We start from the raw sequence: 21776 nt of genomic DNA, 5'->3' as shown, positions 1-21776 counted from the left end.
TGTGCAGCCCCCAGGGCAGTCGCTACTTTTCCTGGGAGCTCACACAGCCTTTCTGACGAAGGAAGAGTAATCGCCAGAAGGTCACGAACTGACGGCCCAGCCTGGCCCAGAGCCCTGGGCGCCCCTGGCACCGTCCCAGCAGACAGACAGTCGTCACTGGGCAAAGGAAGGTCCCTGGTGGGGTCAGGAGGGTCTCAGAGAGGTAACCAGTGACGGGGGGGGGGAGGGGGGAGACACCTCGGGCCGGAGGGAGCAGTGCGTGGGGCAGCAGCTGTGCATGGTGAAGGGCGTCAGCGCCCCGCCCATGGAGCCACGGCGGGTGGGAGCACACAGCGTGGCCCTAGCCTTGATTTCATTTTCTCTTGGCAAGTCCCGGCTTCCTGGTTGGGGGGTGGTGGGTGGTGGTTAAAAGTCTCATAAAAAGGCTCCAACTGCTGCTTGGACACCAAAGAGCTCTCACCAAACTGCATTTTGATGAGCTACATGCAAATGAATTAGAAACACATGGGCCTCGCTTCCTTTGTGATCCGCGGGGGCCGGGAAGGCAGAGGCGGGCGCCGGCCTGGACGGCTGGGCTGGCGAGAACGCTGCGGGCCTCGGACGCGTGTCCACCGGAACGCAGGCTGGCACGCACCCGCCCCCCTGCCCCATGGGTCTCCCGTATCCACCCGCACCTTAGATGCTAGCGAGAGAGAGAATTTTACCCCACACTGACAACTGCGGGCGTGGGCTTTCTCTGAGACTGGGGACCTGAGCCAAAAAAAAAGTAAATAAATAAAATAAAATGGACATTTTGGAGCTGCTGGGACTCATGAAACATAATATACAAACTTGTACGTCCCTAGGACCCCACCCTCGCGGCTCTGTCAGAGGTGGGTCCCCAACGGGCCGCAGCGCAAGGGGCTCACTCGGCAGCGATCCCGACTTGCGGTGCCATCGGGAGCTGGACGCCCCCGGCCCTGGGGGGCCAGGGGGGCGGAGCCCACCCCGCAGAGCCTCTGGAATGCGCTCTCATTAAGAGGGTGATGAGGGTCATAAAGCAGCGGAGTCGATGAGGATGTGACAGGGTCGCTCACACAACGCCTGTTGTGGCTAAAAATTAAACAGACTTTTAATTTCACGTGCCGGGGAGCCAGTGTGTCCGAGCCCAGAAAAGCAATTCTCACCGAAGAAGAAGAAAACAAAACCCAAATCAGGGAAGCGAATGCTGGTGAAGGAAAACGCAGGAGATGTGGCCACAGGGAAATGCCCGAACCAGCGGGGAAGGGAGCGGCCAGGTATGCACCTGCCCCCTTCCCCCTGCAAGCCGCTGTCGAGGACCCCCCCCCCCCCACACACACAGAGCCCGGCTCCTGCTGACAGGGCCTGTGGCACAAGTGCGTCCCATTTGCCGACCGTGAGGTTCGCCCGCTCGCAGAGGCCGCCCTCGACAGCTCCGTCCCGCGCTGAAGGGTGCCATTGTTTCCATTTCTCCGCAGAAGAAGGGGCGCTGTGTGCGGGACGCCGGGGCTGCGGCAGGACAATGGTGAATGCCACGGCCGTGCTCGACGCCCGTCTTCGTGGTTGCTATTAACCGAGGGTCTGTCTACAGACAGAATGGGCTCCTTTCTTCTCGGTCCCAGCACAGGGCATGTCCCCTGAGAGATGTCACACGGCAGGAAGGCCGAGTCGCTCGGGTTCAAAGCCCAACCCCGAAGCCCAGAGTCGGGCGAGGGCAGCTACTTGTCCAAGTTCAGGCTTCCCTGCACGTCAGGAGGGACCAGGGGTGGCCGGTGCCCGGACATGGCTGAGCTTGCGGCCAGGACGCCCACCTCAGGGTGGTGTTGCTGACACACACATACATGCACGCACACACACACATGCACAGACATGCATGCACACACACGCATACGAACATACATATACGGAGATACACATACTGGTACATATGTGCATACACGCAGACGGAGACACATATGTATGCGCTTTGCAATTCACATTTTTCCCCGTAAAGAAACCCCCAATGTACAGAGCCATGGAGAACACCTGAGATGATCCCATGCACTGCCCGGGGCGCCTGCTGTGTGGACCCCGTTACCAGGAGGTGCCATCGCGTGGAGAAGCGTAATTGATCGGAATGGGAAGATACTCCGACGTGGTGTCTGGAATTGAGGTAAATGTTTCCGTTCGGGGATACACAGAGCCCAGCCCCGCAGCCGACGCCCACGCTCTGGGCAGCACGTCCCGGACACACACGGACTGTGCGCCCACCCCTGCGCTCCGTCTCTGACGCTCCGGCCCCGACAAATTAAAGGGGCAACGCTATCGCGTAAAACAGAACAGTTACATGACATTTGGGACTGTGAATCGGAGTAAAAGACACCTGACCTTCTTTACGCACTCCGCTCATTTTCCTTCACGGCCCTCTGAGTAAGACTGACCCCGTGTGGCAGGCGAGGGGGCAAAGGCCGGCCAAGCTGAGTCACGCAGGCCTCGTACCTACACCCGGGCCGACTCTCCCACTCAGCCCGCGCTGCGAGTCCTGACGCTGTCCCACCAGCAGCTGCCTCTGGGCGGGAGGCGAGGGCCAGGGCCGGGCAGAGGAGCGGCAGCACAGGACTGTGGAGAAGGACGTGGACGGGTGGGCACCGAGGCTGAAACACGCGTGGCACACACATGGCATCCTGACGGGGCCACGGGGCGGAAGGGAAACACGGGTGGGAAAGAACAGGGTTGGGGAGCAAGAAGCCGCCACCCCTGGCAGCCGTCCCGCTGGCAGAGCCTGGAGCTTGGGGTCCCCCTGCCCCCCGCACAGGGCACTAGCTGGGGGGTGCGAGGCCCGAGCCCGAGACGCGGCCTCCACGAGGGCCCCAGATGGAGCAGGAAGAGGAGCGTGTGTGGTGGCAGGTGTATGTAGACCCACAGGTTCTCTCTGCACTCACGTTCCAGCTGTGACACTTACGGGCTCTGTCACCTCCGTCAAGTTACAGCACTTCTGTGGCCCTCCCTCTATTCAAATATGAAACGGGGACAACAACCAGAACAGTGTCTCATGGGATCGCTGTGAGGATTCTCTCTCTCTCTCTCTCTCTCTCTCTCTCTCTCTCGTACACGCACACACATGGCAGTGGTAAGAACACCGCCAGGCACACGGTATGCGCTCTGTGTCTGCGACACCGTCAGCAGCGGCATCACCATCCCCGGAGCAGGGTTTGTAACAGTGACAACTCAGAAACACCCTGAACGCAGCCTCAGAGACACGCGGTCCCACAGAACGCCAGCCCATCCCCACCGGGAAAAGCCTCCGAGAAATGGGCTCCCACCCACCGCACTCCCTGTGACACGGCCCTGTCTGGTGCCTGGGACACCTCGAGGCCCCACAACATCCCTGGTTACCAGGGAGACCAGCTCCCAGCACATGCCTGCCTGGGCTGTGCCTGCTTTAACCACCGGGCGAAGCCGATACGGTGCCGGGTGAGGAAATGAAACATGCCGGTTTCTGCATTTCAGAGCAATTAGGGTCACAGTGGAGTGCGGTTTCTCGCCCAGGAAGACATCCTTCAGGAACATCTGGAGCCACCACTTGTCCCCTGGAAGGAGCCCTCGTGACTCAAAGGGGCAGGAAGAGAGTGGACTGTGGGCCTGAGCGGCCCTCGGGGGAGGGGAAGGCTCGCCTCCGTTCTCGGGGGAGGCGGGGGCACCCAGACCAAACAGCCAGCTACACCCCACCCCTCTGAGGATCAGCCCTGCAGACACCCGCAGCTCAGGACGTTCAGGAACAACTCCATCCTCGGGGTCACTGAGGATTGCCATCTTGGGATGGGCGCCCGTCCTCAAAGCCAGGGCGGCTTCAGACCGGCTGCGGCTGAGCCTCCAGCTCCCGGCACGCGGCCTGGGTCAGGGTGCGTCTCAAAGCCCTGAACTCAGCAAAGCCCTGACGGCTCCCGGCAGAAGGAGGGAACCTGGGAGAAAACAACGTCCAGGAGATGGAGAGGGCCTGGGGGGCCGAGGGGAACCTGGGTTCTCTTTCTGAATGTCAGGCAACTATTGCTCAAAACGTATGAAAATGGAAAGACCAGGCGTAACCAGGGACTGCTGACAGCTGGAGGCACGTCCTCCTTCCACGTCCTCCCGCATAGCTAAATGCTCACGTAAACGCAGCCGCAGGCCGGCATGGGATACCCGCAGGGTGTGTGCTCAGCTCCTCGGGAAGGCGGCAGGGGATTCAGAAAAGGCTGTCGGTACGAACACGCCCACGGACTGGGAGGAGAAACCTCCTGACAATGCCCCCACCGCCCGCTCCGGGCTGAGGAATCCGCTCCACGTCCAGGTCCTCACCGTAACATGAGCACCCGTTGCACACTCGCTCTCTCATCGCTGAAATTTGGCGAGTGGCTGAAACACCAAGGAAATCGCAAAGATAAGCTATCATCATTCAGAAGCGATGAATGTTTTCACTTAAGAAAAGAATCTGAGCAAAAAGTAAAGACTTTGCCAACAATAACGGGCTCAGACATTAATGCTACAAAAACGGACATAAAGTAACATGTATAACAATAGAAGCATAATATGCTAATTAGACTGGACAGCCGAACGACCTTCTGGACGACCTTCTGGACGAAGCCGGGGCTGCGAGGGCCGAGCCCCTTGCATGAATTTTGTGCACTGGGCCTCTAGTATTTTAATAATATAAAAGCATCGTAAATAGGCAACATGAAGAATACCATCACTGCAACGTTTTCCTTTTGGCAAATGACGTGAATGTTTCTACCAGGAGATGTTGGGTCCCTAAACAAAGCTGAGAGATGAAGCCTTGCAGTGGTGGGGGTGCCTGGTGCCGGGGACAGACAGGGAGGCACAGACATTCATCAATCACGTGACCTATGGACAGTGACTCCAGCCCAGGAGAGAAGATGCCCCGGTGGGCACAGCTCCGCCCCAGGAGCCCGAGGGAACCCCCAGAAAAGCCACCGAGGGGCCCTGAGGATGCGGGTCTCACGGGGAATCTGCAGAAACAGCCCAGGACCTGGGTGCCTTCTGGCCCCAGGGTCTCCCCGTCCCCACAGAGACGGCTGGGCAGGGATCGGAGTGGCCCTGTGGATCCCACCGTCCCCGCCCTCTGCTGCCCCAGCCTCTGCCTCCCGGGCGGCTCCACAGGGCAGGGCTGTGATGGCGACACAGCCGGGCTGGTGTTGGGGTTCCCTGTCCCGGCCCCCGCACCCCCACGCCGGGCTGGCCCTGCACAGGACGGGCCAGGGCTGCTTCTCCTTCCCCCTCCGGCCCCTGCACAGGGAAAACCTCCAGAGCCTGTTTTTGAACCAAAAAAAAAAAAAAAAAAAGCCAGCTCAAGGATGCAAAGCCAGCTGCTTTCAAAAAGAAACAACACAGGCATTCTTCATGAGACCTTTTCCATTTCCGGGGGAAAAAGGGCCGCATTCAAGGCAACAGCTGCTCCAGCCGCACAGAATGAGTTATCTGTGCTTGGATGCTGGTCACCAGTCTTCAGTGAGGAAGCTGGGCTCCCGGGACTGTGTCTCATCTGATGATCGGAATCTTTCATGTTTGTGGTGATAAAAAAAGAAAAGAAAAAGAGTGTGTGGCTCTTCTTTATTCCTAATTTAGGTTAATAACGATGCATTTTAAATCCAAGGCCTCCGATTAGAAACTATGTAATCAAACTAGGGGCTGCAAAGAGAAGACATCACAAGTCTAGAATGTTTCTCCCCCCTTTTAACCAACTAACCTCATTACCTTCCATTTAATATGTCAATGTCTCATGTCTGAGGATGAACAGTGTATCGGGAGGAATATGGAAAGACAGGGGAGGTGATGTTTGTCATCGTGTCTCAAAAAGGCAGGCGATTCAATGAGGTTTTAAAACATTGTTTCAAACCACGGAATCGACTCTAATCAGTGAGCTGCAGAACAGTGGACGCCCTTTAGTTCCATTTGTGTCTTTCAGGCAAGGAGAGAAAAGCAGAAATAAGAAAAGTCACAGAGTAAGTTAAATGGCTGACTTTCCGTATATATTTTTTCTGTGTACGAAAATGAAAAGTAGGAGAAACACCAAAGTATTCGGGGGTTTCCTCTCATTGGTGGGACTTCACTGTCACCGGCTTTTCTGTATGTTTTTCTATAAAAACCAAAAACGTATTACTTTAAGTCTGAAAAAAACTGTCTTTCGCGTGTTTTTTTCTGAAATGTGAAAAAAAAGAAAGAAATATAAAACTGTTTCCAAAATTAGGCCTCTGCAGTGGAACCAGTGCTTTTTATAAAATGAAACTGAATCCCAGGTCTGCTCTGTGCTGGGGGGAAGCTGCTTGGGGGTGGGGTGTCCCAGGGGCTCATCGGGAAGCTGGTGGGCAGACAATTTTTTAAAAAGTACAAAATGTTAATTATAACAACAAAAGGTAGAGGAGCTGGCTAAATTAAAAGCATCATTTGGGCCCTGGCCAATGTGCTCAGTGGTTAGAGTGCCGGCCCACACATGGAAGGTTCCCGGGTTCCATTCCCAGTCAAGAGCACGAACTTCGGTTGCAGGTTCGATCCCTAGCCCGGCCGGGGCATGCAGGAGGCAACCCATCGATGTGTCTCACATCGATCTCTCTCTCCCCTCCCTCCTTCCCTTCCACTCTCTTTAGAAATCAATGGAAAAAATAGCCTCAGGTGAGGATTCAACAAAAAAAATATATAAAAAAGCAGTGTTTGGGAGAAAGAACATGCCTCTGACAACCACACTTACACAGACTACAACCCCGTCTTTAAAAAAAGTTCCCTATTCTTTGCATTTGGCCGCATTCTCAATTTGGCGCCCCAGGTCTAACAGCTACCTTTCATGCACTTTCATTTGAAAGCCAGGGGCCACTCACTACGTGGGCTTGTCTGCAAATTCTCTACGACAAACAATAATTCTCAAATGCCCGGATTCCCGCCCCCCCGCCCAACATTGCAGCCGAGTGGAACAGCCAGAACAAAGACCGCGTGGCCCCAAATGCCAACAACACCTACCACCTGGCCCGTTAACGCAGACGTGAGCGGCCTGCTCTCAGTGCCTGCTGAACTGTGACAACTTCCCGAGTGCGATCGCCATCCCAGCTGCGCAGAGAAGGCCACGGAGGTACCCAGAGAGGGAGAGCAATCTGCTGGAAGCCACACAGCAAGACGAGGCAGGAGCCTGGGCCTGAAGGGACAGAGAAGGCCCCGGGGAAAAGCAGAAGGAAGCATCTAGTCGTTCATCAGACTCGCCCTGGAGGGGACGCCCAGAACCGGGTGTGCGCCTCGTCCAGGTGGCAGGACATTGGGGCCCGAGCTCTCAGAACCTGGCAGGTGAGCCGCAGGGACACCGTCACCCAGGGAGCTCTTCCCGCTCACCTGGGACCTGGATGCCCCCCCCCCTTTGTCCTCCACAGCCTGTAAAATGGGGACTCGTAACCCACGCACGATGTGCCAACGATCAAAGAAGGCAGGGCCCGCAGAGTCTCCACACTAAAGAAATGAAAGCTCAAAGCCACGGCCTGGGTTCCCGAGGTTTAAAGCTTCCTCGAGGGCTCAAAGCAACATGGATGATTAACAGATTTTATCAGCTCGACGGAGTGGAGCAAGCCTGGAGCCTGCTTCTCATTCAACATCCTCTGCATTCAAACCCCACGGGGAGCCCTGCTTCCCAAGCCAGGCGTCATTCAGGAAACTGCGCCCACCCAAGGCCAAGCCGGCGCGTTTCGGAGAAACGTGTTTTCATGGCAACCTTCACACCTCCGTCACCTTCCTCCTCTCTGCCCTCCGCCTTCCTCCATCACCTTCCTCCTCTCTGCCCTCCGCCTCTGAACATAAACATTCATGCGCAGCTGCGCCTTTAAAGCTCCAGCTCCCACGCCCTCACCTACACGTTAACGAAGGGCCCGGTCTTTCGGGGCCACACAGGGAGGGGGACTGGCCTTCGTGGAGGGGACGTCCTGACGGCGGAGACAGACCACTAAGTAAAATGGAATAATAAATGCCCTTAATAAAAACAATAGAAGTAGAGCTTGTGACTAAGACCCGGGGTCACCTTGCTGCCTCTTCAACAGTGCGCCTCAGTTTCCCCATGTGTCACAGGGCTGCTGTCAGGGTAACAGGTCCAGCGGCCCTGTCTCAGCCTCTGCCCCGTCCTGCCCCCCACCCGCCTCCTCCTCCTCCCGGCACTTGCTCTCCACACGACACAGGACCCAGGATATGCCCGTCTGGCTCACAGGCTCTGCCCTCTCTCCGAGGACCTGAGCCACCGGACTCCTGTCCTCTCTCGGCTCTGGCCTGGCACCGGGGACGGGAATTGGCAGGTAGAGGGCTTGGGTACCTCTCGGATGGATGAATGAGTGAACGCACAGCGGGATGAATGAGTGAAGAAGCGAGTACGGACGGCCAGCTCTGGGCACACAGTCCCGGAGCCGCGCGATGGGCATAGCGAGACGGGAGACGTGAACGGTAGGTGATGACAGTAATTACAGGGATCCTTCGTCTTTACATGAGTCACAAGGTAAAGGCTGCTCTTAAATAACACTCTCAGGATGAACTCACCTGGAGGCAGGGGAGTCCTCGCCCGCCCTCACCCACCCCCTCACCCGCCCCGCACCTGCTCCCCGCCGGCCCCAGCCTCTCCCTGTGAGCTCAGTGATGGACAGTGGGTCCCCAGAACCATCTAGAAAGGTATGTGCCCCTGTGAGGAAATTGGCCACTCCAGCCGGCTGGCTGCCGCGTCAGGCTAGTCCCAGAGGCCAGAGGAGCCTCCAGCTGTCACATGTGACGCCTCCAGTCCCCAGGGCACGGGTGGGGGGTGGGTGCCCAGGAGAGAGGACCCCGAGCTCCATCAGGTGGTCACCCTGAGCGTCCGGTCCTTGAACTTGCCCGTGCTTCTTCCTGGTCACCTGGCTGTGGGCGCGAACACCTGTGCGGCAGCCCTACAAAGGCTCCGGTCTTCGTCATCAGTCACCTGCTTCGACGAGCATGCAAACCCTCAAGAAAAAAGCCTAGTTGAATGTCGACCTATGAACCAGGAGGTCACAGTTCAATTCCCGGTCAGGGCACATGCCTGGGTTGCAGGCTCGATCCCTAGTAGGGGGCGTGCAGGAGGCAGCCGATCCATGATTCTCTCTCATCAGTGATGTTTCTCTCTCTCTCCCCCCCTCTCCCTTCCTCTCTGGAATCAATAAAAATATCTTAAAAATAAATAAACAAATAAATAAATAAATCTATCTCAGCAGATCCCGATAGTGTTCCCGCCCCGAGGACAGACTGTTCCATCTCAGCCACAGCGCAGGTTTCCTGGCTCCTGGCTCCTGGCACCGGGAAGGCCATCAGCACGTCTCGGACACGAGGGGTGTGCGAGGCCGGGAGGCTGCCATTAACGGGGCAAACGCCCTTTATTCCAACATCACAGAGCAGGGACAGTTGTCAGGATTAACGAGCCGGTCGGGCCCTCCGATATTTGACACTCGCCTCGAAAGGAAAGAATGTCCAACATTAAGTACCTCCCGGGGCCGAAGCGCACACTAACCCCTCTCTCGGAGCCTCTCGACCGCTAATCCCTCGGCACCGAGACCACGGCCCGGACAGACGTGCCTTCTTGGCTGAGATGGTGGGAGCTCCCACCGCCAAGCCGAGCACTTGACCGGGCTGATGGGGGGGGGGGGCCTGCTCGGCCTCCCCAACACGTCTGAGAAAATAGATGAAGTCACCAGTTCAGTCCAACAAGCACATTTATTCCCGCAAAACAGCCAAAGGCCGTGGCCAATACTGACTCAACCCTGAAGACATGAAGGTCATTTTTCAACTTTTCAACCGAATCCACGTTTCCCCCTCGTCGCGCCCGTTTCTGTCCAGACTGGTGCTAAACAATCCCAACTGCAGTGTGCGGTCGAGTGCGACCGGTCCACCCCCCCAGCTCCCGAGGCTGCGAGGAGAGGAGACGAGGAGACGTCGCTGCTCGGAAGTGTGGTCCTGGAAACGTTAGCTCCCTAACGCACAGGAAACCTCCAAGCTGGGCAGGCTCCATCCCTGCGGCAAACACTCGGACTTGTGTAACTCGATAGGATGGCCTGAAAGACTGTGAACACGTCGGATCATTTCTAGTTCCTTTCCTGTGCGCGAGGAGACAGAGCAACAAAAACATTCGCGAGAGAACTGCCGGCCACGTCACTGCCTGTGATTTCTTCTAAGACTTCTATGGTCGGAATCGACGAACGGGGCTACGTCCGACTATGACGATTCTGCTCAGCAGAGGAAACCATCAACAAACGAAAAGATGACCCACTGAATAGGAGAAGATGTTCACCGATGATCCAACGGATACAGGGCAAATATCCAAAACGTGTAGAGAACTCATACAACTCAACACCAAACAAACAATCCAATAAAAAGCAGGCAAGGGCCTGAATAGACACGGCTCTGAAGGGGACATGCAGGTGGCCCAGAGGCATAAGAAAAGATGCTCAATGTCACTGATGATCAGAGATGCAAATTAAAACCACAACAAGCTATCCCCTCACCCCTGTCAGAATGGCTGCCATCAGGGAGTGGAGAACAGGGAGCCCTCGTGCACTTCGGGCGGAATGCAGACTGATGTTTCCTCAAAAAATTAAAAGTGGAACTCCCATTTGACCCTCTTCACATCCCCTCTGGAGAGGCCTTCCTGGTCCCACCAGGGTCAGCGCTTCCCTGACAACTTGCCTGAATGAAGCCAGTGTTTCCTGGGTGTGTGTGTGTGTGTGTGTGTGTGTGTGTGAAACTTCCACGGCAGAAAATGGCACCTTCAAAACACAAGCGGGAGAAGGAACCTTCCAGAACTCAGCTACACCGATTTCACCCAAGCCACCGAGACGGTGGAGCCCAGGGGACCCACGTGAAGTATTTCCCACATCTGCTCGGCCGCGGGAGCAGCAGGCACACCTGCCGGGGGCAACTCGCTGGGGGAAGCGCGTGGAGCCCAGAGCACGCGGCTCCGGGGCCTGCAGCTGCGCAGGACGCGTGGTCTTCACTGACACGAAGCCCGGGCGTCGGAAGTGCAGCCGCTTGTCCCGGGTCGTTCATAAAACCCAGAGCGGCGTCTCCAACACGGATCCCCTCATCTTCGCATCACACCTTTAGATTCGTCTTAAAAAAAAAAAAAGCAGGGCCTGGCCAGTATGGCTCAGTGGTTGAGCATCGACCTATGAACCAGGAGGTCAGGGTCTAGGGCAGCTGTGGGCAAACTACGGCCCGCGGGCCGGATCCAGCCCGTTTGAAATGAATAAAACTAAAAAAAAAAAAGACCGTACCCTTTTATGTAATGATGTTTACTTTGAATTTATATGAGTTCACACAAACACTCCATCCATGCTTTTGTTCCGGCCCTCCGGTCCAGTTTAAGAACCCATTGTGGCCCTCAAGTCAAAAAGTTTGCCCACCCCTGGTCTAGGGCACATGCCTGGGTTGCAGGCTCTATCCCTAGTGTGGGGCATGCAGGAGGCACCCATCAGCGATTCTCTCTCATCACTGAGGTTTCTCTCTCTCTCCCTCTCCCTTCCCTCCCTGAAATCAATTTTAAAAACTATTTTAAAAAAAGGAATAACAGGGCTTCCACACTCCTCACTTGCTTCCAAATAAAGCAGCTGCCTGCTCCTAACCCCTCACCCCCCACCCCCGCCCCGCCTGGCACCGGGGACGAGGCTATTTAAAGCCGCTGCTATTCCCCGTGTGGACAGCTGGCAGACTCCACCTGTCGCTGTCAGAGGTCCGATGTCCCGAGACCTGGGGACACACAGTCACCCGCCCCTCCTGCTCTAACGTCTGACCTCCTGCAGTGTGACCCTCAGAAGCTGGCTGTGTGACCAGGAAATCTATGGCCAAGTCAGGCGACAGATGTTTCCCGGGCGAATCCCCTGCACCAGGCGGGATGCTGGGTCCTGGGGACACGGCAGACACAGAGCTCGGTCACGTGACCTGCTCCGAGCGTCCCCAGAGCAGCACCCGCCTCGGCCCCACCCCCCCGACCTGCCAACCTCAGGGCCACCCCTGCCCGCCGGGCCCAGGGGTGCAGGGAGCAGAGGCCGGATGATATTCCAATATCAGAGCTGACTGCTGTCTGCCAGCGGGCGAGGACCCAGATGGGCCCCCGGCAGGTGTGAGACGCGGGGGTAAATGTCAGGAAGGACGCTGGAGCTCTGCGGCGCCCCCTGTTGTCGATCCCAGGAACGGGCATCCCTACAGGTCAGGGCTCGCTGCTGCCAGTCGGCCAGCGTGTCTGCCCGCCACCCCCAGCGCCGGCCTCTGACCCCACCGCCCGGCACCTGGTGGACAGCCCCGCTGTCCCTCTCCCTTCCAGACCCTCATCCACCTGCCAGAAGGTTCCCACGCGCCTCTCCAGAAAGCACGTTTACAGTGCGCGCCGGACCATCCCACACACCTTCCGAGTGCGATGCACGTGCAGCCAGCTCCGTCTGACTCTTAGCAACGGGCAGAAAGTAAAAATTACAATAAAAAAAAATGAGACACGGTGACTGTCCCTCAAACCCTGTAACTCCCAGCTGAGTGTCTGGCGGTCACGTGCAGCCGGTGACGGCATGTGACATGTACCTTCCCCAGGGCTTCACGCTCTGTCCTGTCCTCGGAAAAGTACCAAAGATCTCACTTTTATCCTAATCTTTGAAAATCTCAGTGGGACACCCGTCGCTCCTGATTTATTCTTCATCGCTAAGTGCTTGCTCCGAAGGGGTAACTGGGAGCCACAGACGTAAAGCTCCTGTGGAGCCAGAACCCCCATGGAAGCAGGGAGTCCACGGGAGGGACACGTGCCCCCACGTGGGCAGAGAGGGGCTTGGCAGCGACGGGTTCCGGCCCCGCCCCAGCCCCCACCCCTGGGCCAAGTGCTGGGCCCGCGGCTGATGTCACAGTCAGACGTCAGGGAGCGGGGACGGGTGTTACTTCTCTCGTGGACAATTCCACGGAGCCCTTCACCCCATTAGGCACGGTAGGGGGTGGGGGTAGAGCATGGCAGAGAAACGGAGCCCCCCTTGGGGATGGGACGTGTTCAGGGTTCTGCAAAACGCCGCCCAGCGGTGGGGTCGTCCGTCACAGACACGGGTGGAATCCACGCTGAGGGGAGCGGGCTGCTCCCCGGCCCCTCGGCAACGGGAGCTGCTCGCATCTTTCCGAACAGTGGTCTCCAGAGGCACCTGCTCTCCCAGGAACAAGACAGTTCGCGCCCACGTGCCCTCCCAACCACGGCACGAGGAGCCCAGGTTTAAGAACCCTCAGAAAGTCACAGGCTGCAGCGATACTGACAGTGTCCTCGACACAAAACCCAGGCTCCTCCTCACAGCCAGCGAGCCCCTCCCCTGCCGTCTCCTGGTGGGACGGCCGCCCCCCTTCCCGAGGGAGAGCCCCCAGCCATGGCCTCGCACAGGGACACACCTGAGGGAGACGGGAGAGCAGCTCATCCAGCCCCAAGTGTCCCACCAGCTCGGCTCAGCTCACAGCTCGGCCCACGCGTTGGAAACGGGCCAGGAAAGCACCCAGAAACCCCGAGGCCGCGTGCCTGTGCGCAGAACGCGAGCACCAGGCGGCTGCACTGTTTGCCGGTGTCCCCCTAATGCACCAGCTCCTGTGGGCCTCGCACAGCACCGTGGGCCCACAGTCCACGCGTCCGCCAGCAGAGCCCACAGATGGAGCCCATGTGCCCGCGCACCGGAAGGGCCACCCAATGTTAAAAGCTCCTGCAAAAATGCTCCTCTGTACGAACCTGGAGACAAGAGCCCGCGCAAGGAGGGCGAGCGGTTCGCCCCTCGGCAGGCAGCCGGGGCGCCCGGGACACCACGCGCTGTGGGGCGAGGCTCCCGCCGCGTAAACACACCAGCCTGGTCCACGGCGAGGAAAGCAGGAAGCCGGCCGGGTGGGGAAGCATGACATCCTCAACACCAGCCGCCTGCGCGTCCCCGACAACCAGCCTCTACAACCACAGGCGGCGAAGACAAACAAGAAAACACTCACTCGGAAACGCCCAAGCTGTGAGACCGGGGATGGCAGAACCTCTCAGCGCCAACACAGCTCTTCCCTGGGGACTGACATCTACAGTCCCGTGTGCACCGGGGCCACACAGCTCGCCCAGGGCTTCCGCACAGAGCTCCACTCGCGGCACAGAACCCACGCGCGGCCGCGAGCAAAGACCACGCGGTGACCACGCCACTCGCGATCGGCTCCTCGGTAAGTCACGCACACAGCACCGGCACCGCAGCCACGTCCCCGTCCCACACCGCCGGACACGGAGCCTGCCGCGCACCCACCGCCAGGCCCCACGGCCGCTGGCCGCGCCCACGTACCTCCACGATGCGGTCGTGGATCTGCAGGCCCCCGTCCTTGGCCGCCGGCCCCGCTGTCCACGATCCTGGACACGAAGATTCCTTCACTGGACGAGCCATCCTGGTGGTCCTGGAATTAAAAACACACACGGTGAGCGCAGGCGCCAGTGGGCAGGCAACGCAGCTCACACTCCAGAAACAGCCCACGCAGCAATGCAGTGAACGCGGTCTGTTCCCCCCAGTTTTCTGTTCTAAACTGAAAGGAACACAGCCGATGGTAAAACAATTCAAACCACAGCAGACGGTACAGAATAAGCCTGGCCACCGCCAACCCAGGCACCTCGGTCAGCGTTCACACTTTCTCTACCCACCACGGCATGTGCCACCTCTCCACTGCATCTGCCCCTCTCGCCTAAGACCATCCTGCATATCAGATATTTACATGACGATTCATAACAGTAGCAACATTACAGTTATGAAGTAGCACCGAAAGTAATTTTATGGTTGGGTCACAACATGAGGAACTGTATTTAAAGGGCCAGAAGGTTGAGAACCACTGCACTATGTAATCATCTCACTGTGACAATAGTGTTTTATTTTTGCTCTGGTTTGCATCAGAAAAGCCATCACCACCCCCGCCCCCCCACCCCATCCTAGTAATTTCTGATCCCCACTCTCCTCAAATCCCTGCAGATCTTCCAGCGCCTGGACAGAAACTTCCAGGACAGGAGCGAGCTCCCTGCCCACACGCCTTCCTTTTCTCAAAGTCAAAACGCGCCCCCACATTCATAAAACGCGAGCTCACAGCCTGGTCACGGCCGTCTTCCCAAGCAGCACCGCGATGGACTCTCCCAAGCCTGGCACCGAGCGCCAGCGACTTGTAAACTGAACACCCAGCAGTGTGGGTTCCAGACACAACGCCTGGGAGGGCTCAGGCTGCTCACACAAACCCCAAGTCCACGTGGCGGAGACGCCCACCTCCCTGCCAATCTGCACGCAAACTTGGAACTCCGCTTGTTAAAAAACAACTATGGCCCTCGCCGGTGTAGCTCAGTGGTTGAGCATCGGCCTGCAGACTGAAGGGTCCCAGATTCGACTCCCAACCAGGGCACAGGCCCGAGGTATGGGCTCGATCCCAGTGTGGGGCGTGCAGGAGGCAGCCGATCAGTGATCCTCTCTCATCATTGATGTGTCTCTCTCTCTCCCTCTCCCTACCTCTCTGAAATCAACAAAAAAATATATATTTTAAAAATAACTATGAAAAGACCACATTTTCCTCTTTGAACAGCCATAAAGCCCCTGTGTTCCCCCAGGGGAGGGAGGACTCTGGACGTGGTTCCATCCACCTGTTCAAGTGCCACAGCAGAGACTAAGGGGGAGCCCACACTCCCCAGATCAGTGGTTGGCAAACTGCAGCTCGACAGCCACATGCGGCTCTTGGCCCCTTGAGTGTGGCTCTTCTGCGCATGGGCCACGAAGTTTCAATCGCACTGTACATGCGTGCCCGCACGTGGTATTTTGTGGAAGAGCCACACTCAAGGGGCCAAAGAGCCGCATGTGGCTCGCGAGCCGCAGTTTGCCGACCACTGCCCCAGATGATGGAACGCAGGTGATGTTCACAGACACACGGAGCTATAACTGTGATTCACAGAAACCCAAGTCACAGCCTAAAACGAGCAGTCAGTGTTTCTCCCAATATCTACCCCCTGCCCACCATGTAATGCACACGACGGCCACAAGCGGCACTATTCATATTCATTCCACACATGGAAAACCTGGGACAGAGAGGTTAAGTGACTTGCCCAAGGTCACACAGCTAAAAGGTAGCATAGGTCAGGTTCAAACTCAGGATAGTTTGAATGCGCCACTGTTCGAGCGCACACTCTGAGTGCAACACTGTCTCCCACCGAGAAACGTCTAAAACACACACACGGATGCAGAAGACCAGCATTCCAGGGGGCGGAACATTCCACCAGAGACGCTGGGGCGTCTCCGTGGACCACAAAGGATTTATGGACAAGCCCGAGCTCTCCCTCGGAGGTGATGTCAGCAGAGCGAGTGAAAGAGATCTGTGTTCACTCTGCTCTAACGGCTGTGCATTTCTTGGCTGGAAGGAAGAGGGAGATGGGATGGGGTTTTGGCTTGGGTTCCTCTTGCAGAAAACGGCCGCCAACACGAGTCACCGTTCTCTAGGAGCATCTGAACGTCCCAGCAACACCCAGAGAGAAGGGGCAACAGCAAACACCACTTTAGGTTAAAGCAAGACCGTGTAGGCCCAATGCTAAATCTGCCTGTGCTCTATAAATGCAACAACCAAGCTGGGAGACAGCACCTCTGTGCACAACACAGTTTTGACACCATTCAGGTGACCCCACCTGGAGCTGACACCCTGACCGCAGGTTTGCCTCCTCCCTGGAGCCCGGTACCCACACACCCTGGCAGTTACCCTGATGGATGGGAACTTGGCCCCTTCTCTCCAGACAAGGAGGTGGACCAGGCCATGGGGGGAGGAAAGAAGCTCACAGACGCACAACAAGGGCCCATCCCCGACTTGCGGCGATGACCCGGAGCAGAGCCCACACTCCAGTTCAGTGCCACCTGCACGCACCCCACCACCTGGGCAGCTCGACTGCCCCACACGCAGACGTCACCCCCAATCCGAGCAGCGTGAACAAGCCACATATTACCAGGACGATGCCACCATAGGAGACAACCAAACAGAGTCCCCGAGTGTGGGGACGAGACATAAATAACGAAGTCTCCAACTACAGGAGTGAGCGAAGGACGCGATGGAGGTTCCACCCTCCCTCCCCAGGCCGTCCTTCTCCCAGCTGCCCGGGGAAGGAAAACCACTGAGGAAGGAAGGGACCTACCGCACACGGCCGTCCCCCGATGATGTTGAAGCCGAGGGAGCCAGCGTCGCGGTGCAGGACCAGGGTCAGGCTTTTGGTCTCTTCGCCCTGCAGGGAACAGAGGAGGTCACAATTACTCACCAACAGAAAGCAGGTGGCAGGGACTTGCTCCATCTATCAGTGATTCTCAACCTTGGCTGCACATTAGAAGCACCTGGGAATCTTTTCAAGATCCTGATTTCTGGGCCTCATCCTCCGGAAATTCTGTTTCTTTGTTACTAATGTTGTGGCCCCACCCCATAACAAAGAAACAGAATTTCCGGAGGATAAAGCCCAGAAATCAGGATTTTAAAAAGATTCCCAGGTGATTCTAATGTGCAGCCAAGGTTGAGAACCACTGATCTAAGTGGACTCATGGATCACCAGCTGACATCACTCTTGGGAAGTGTAAATAAGGGAACTGCTGGGCCAAGCCGAAGCCACGCCCTGTGTTTAGGTTGCGAACACCTTGCGGCCCTGGTGTGACCATAGGAGATTCTTGGCGAGCGCCTTCCATCAGACCCTGATCTGCAAGTGAATCTTCCCATGATGCACCCGGGTACTGGGGCTGTCAGCACCATTGTCTGTCTGCTCCCTACCTGAGCACCCCCATTAGGTCATGAACAGCGCCAACGACAACCTGCCCGGCTGTCTGAGCACATGTGCGGCCGTCCAGTCCTCTCTGCTGGGGTGACGTTGCGGACAGCACATGGAAAGTCAGGTGCAGCCCCCCAGTGTGGCTCAGTGGTTGAGCAGCAACCTATGAACCAGGAAGTCATGGTTCAATTCCTGGTCAGGGCACATGCCCTGGTTGTGGGCTGGAGCCCCAGTAGGGGGTGTGCAGGAGGCAGCTGGTCAATGATTCTCTCTCATCATTGAGTTTCTCTCTCTCTCCCTCTCCCTTCCTCTCTGAACTCAATAAAAATATTAAAACAAACAAACAAAAAAAGTCAGGTGCAAACCCGAGGGAACCTGAGGAATCCTGATCTAGTGAAAGGGCGGGCGTTGTCACAGGTAACACGGCGACCACAGGAGGTGCAGCGCGGAGTGACGGACAGCACTCGGCGCAAGGCGGGCGGGTCAACACGAAGCCTCACAACAAACACGCGGAGTCGCCGGGCAGGTCTCACGGCACGGGCGCCTGTCCCGGGACGGAGAAGCCAGGGCCGCCGAGCAAACTCGCTCACGGGACAGACCGATGAACACGAACAGACGGGCCCCCGTGCGTGCGAACTGTGACCTGACGGGTGTGGCGTTAACCCCACGCTTGCTGACACACGGCTGACATGTTGCCGGTTCGCACATCCCGTGTGTGCACTGACTGTAAGCTCCCAATTGCTTTGCTCACGTATCCTGTTTCAACACGGGCTTATTTAAATGCGGCATTTTAAAACATGAAGCCCTTCATTATAAGCTTTCTTGGAAACACGGACAGCTTATCGCACGAGAGACTTTATCCTGATATTTACTGTTTCCTGATCAAACCTTTGCCTCCTGCTCTTTCTGGGAATAAATGCAGCACCTGCGTGGCCTGGGCTCAGCTCTGACTGACCACTCTGCCCCGGCCTGGGGTCTGGGTAGGGCTCCATCACCCATGCGGTGCACAGCACGCTTCACACGGGCCGGACAGCTGTGCCAGAGGAGCCGAACACACAGAACACAGACACACACACACACACACACACACACACACACACACATTGCCATCCACACACAGAACACACACACACACATCCTCTCCCACACACATACACACACAGATCCTCTCACACTCACACACACACACACACATACACACACACATACACACACACTGCCCTTCACACACAGAACACACACACACACACAGGCACAAACAGACACACACATAAGACTAATGGAGAATGCGAGATCACATCACTAAAAACATCAGCTTCAAATCTCTCTTCCCAGGTGGCACGTGTCCCCGGGAGCCAGAACCCAGGGGAGCAAGGAGCTCCTCCTGAGAGCCTGGGGTTGGGGGGGAAAAGAAAGACGCCTGCCATCCTGGGGTCCAGCGACATCCCTGTCTCCTTGTGGGGAGGGGCAGGGGGCTCTAGCAGATCCTCAGCGCCCCAGCGTCCAGCCAGGACCCCGCCCAGGGGCGGTCGGGCCCCCAGAACACTGCAGGGTCTCGTTGGACGGTCACATCGTGTCCGCCCGGAAGTGCCAGCAGAAATGGAAGCTCGGTGTGCACGGCCTCACGGTGATTCACTAAGAAGATGACACGCTAGAGCAGGGGTGGGGAACGTCCGGCCCGCGGGCCATAGAAGGCCTGTGAAATCATTTGGTCCGGCCTGGCCAAGGCATGAGGGGCGAGCTAATTAAATGTTTGGCCGAATAGAGCAGGCTACTTTTTTTTAAGTTGAATTTTGTCTGGGCCGGGAATGATGTTATAAATATCCAAACGGCCCCTGCACTAGATCAATGTTAAGACTGCCCAGATCACGGTCTGCCCAGCTTTCAACTCAAGGTCTAACTGGATAAGAGTTGTGGGGGGAATAGAAGTCACAGGGAACAAGGAAAAATCAAATGTCCTTTGTCAAAAGACACCTTATGGCGGCTGTTTATTTTTATAGAATGCAAACTGCCTTCTATGGGCAAAGTCCCGCTTCCATGGCACTGTTCTCCAAAAAGCCCAGCTGGGGCGCTTGGACGCACGCCACCTCCTGTGGGTGTGGCGGTCCCCGGCGTCCGTCCACGCCTGTCAGTGCGGTCTCTCTCCTCCCCAGGACGGGTGTCCCTGGTTCCCGCAGCTGTGGGACTCGCCGCCCGGCGGGTTCTGAGAACTGTAATTGACTGACCGCCCGTCTGTGTATCTGGGGGACCCAACACCTCAGCCTCGGATTATGCGAAGCTCCCAGAGACTGCACAGCTGGGACGCGGCTCCGTCTGCGGCCCGGTGACGGGAAAGCGCAAAAATGTGCAGGGCGGGGGCGGGGGCGGGGGGAGCGGAGCTGGTGCCAGACATTCCATGTAAAGAAGGCGGTGTCTCACTCCCTACACAAGACGTCTGGGTCCTGTCCTTCAAACTGATCCTAACGGTCAGCGGCATGGACCACCCCGCCCCCTGCCACATGCCTCCCTTCCAGGGAAAGAATTCTCGGAGGAAGGACAGAGAGGAAGCGCTCAGGCCTGAGGGTGAGTCACTGGGACGATGCTTGGAAGTGAATTCAAAGAGCCCTGGCCGGTGTGGCTCAATGGCTAGAGAGTCGGCCTGAGGACTGAAGGGTCCCAAGTTCTATTCCAGTCAAGGGTATGTACTTGGGTTCCAGGTTCCCCGGTCTGTGGACAAGGTGCGTGCGGTAGGCAATCAAATTGATGTGTCTCTCTCACATCCGTGTTTCTCTCGTCTCTCCCTCTCCCTTCCACTCTCTCTAAAAATCAATGGAAAAATATCCTAGGTGAGGATGAACAAAAGGAAAAAATCCAAACAACACAAAACAACAAAGTGGATGAGAGTCAACGGAACTGTTATCGACTGGTATCTGTCCCCAAAGTCAGTGCGGAGAGGGGGAGAGAGACGGGGACAGGGGACAGGGGACATGGACAGGGAACAGAAATCGCTTGTTCAGACACAAAATGGTCATCCACAAGCCAAACAGACTTTTAAAAAATAATGTGAGAGAAATACGTGAAGAGTCTCAGTGCTTCCCTGGCCAAATACACATGTCCGTCTGCTGTTATATGAAATAACCTGCGGATGCCCGAACATCCGCGTCCCTGGCCCCGGAGTCTGACGTCAGGTGCACCCCCGGTCTGACGCGGGGCTCGCCTGCGTTCCTGGTGAAATCCGGGCGTCTGTCCACGCGTCCTGGGAACCAACGCCCCGTCCAAGGCGCCACCGCCGCTCACGCTCCCACGCGGTGGACGGCAGACGGTGGCTCCGTGCCTGAAGGTAGCCCCCCAGCTCCCCATCCTGAAGCGTTCCTTCCCCAAATCAGAGGAAGGCACAGGCTGCCCAGGGTGACAGGCCTCTCACAGGACAGCAAGGGCTGTGGGGCGGACCCCCCCAGCTGTGATTCCGCGGGTTGAACACGTCACACGGCAACCTGTGGCCTCATCTGGTCACCAGCCTCCCCTCCTTCACGTCTCAGCCCGGAGCAGAGGCCAGGGATGCTGCTCAGCAGCCTTCAGGGCCCTGCACGCCCACCCCCGACACACAGGCCACGAGAGCGCAGGGCCGAGGTCCGGAGGCCCCGGTGTGGGCAAAGGTGGGCATCCGATGGGGCTGAGACCAGTGTCCACCTTCAAGGCACAGGCATGTGTGGGGGTAAACTCAACAGGATTGAAGGACAGACGGGGGGGGGTTGGGGCACAGCAGAGGGGTCAGGAGGAGCCCCACGTTAACAATTCCGGGGACGCTGTGCCCAGAAATCCCAAGATGCTTTGCTGTGGAATGCCTGTTCTCAGAATCAGGTGGGCACGTCAGGGAGGGAAACCGAGGCTGGGAACGGAGCCCTTTCGCTCGCTCGAGCCCAGCATCGCCAAGGCTGTGGCAGCCCACACAGGGCTCCACGTTGGTTAAAGCGAGGCTGCCTACACGGACCGCATCGTGCAGGTGGTCAGGGGGTTCCGGAAC

The 21776-nt window shown here is 57.3% G+C and overlaps 1 protein-coding gene across 1 annotated transcript in view; it reads right to left on the bottom strand.

Annotated features, from left to right (window-relative positions):
- The window catches only part of PDZRN3 (PDZ domain containing ring finger 3), an 84972-nt gene that overhangs the window by 60180 nt on the left and 3016 nt on the right, over window positions 1–21776 (bottom strand). Inside the window, exons 2-3 of the mRNA XM_014467659.2 lie at window positions 17159–17245; window positions 14307–14415 (exon numbers count right to left, since the gene is read on the bottom strand). Coding sequence (XP_014323145.1) covers window positions 14307–14405 — 99 coding nt within the window. The 5' untranslated portion in view covers window positions 14406–14415; window positions 17159–17245. The remainder of the gene's footprint in view (window positions 1–14306; window positions 14416–17158; window positions 17246–21776) is intronic.

The sequence above is a fragment of the Myotis lucifugus genome, unplaced genomic scaffold, assembly GCF_000147115.1.
Source record: "Myotis lucifugus unplaced genomic scaffold, Myoluc2.0 scaffold_408, whole genome shotgun sequence".
In the NCBI taxonomy this organism is placed as follows: Eukaryota; Metazoa; Chordata; class Mammalia; order Chiroptera; family Vespertilionidae; genus Myotis; species Myotis lucifugus.
Note: the sequence above shows the minus strand (reverse complement) of the source record. Positions and strands in the feature narration are given on the sequence as shown.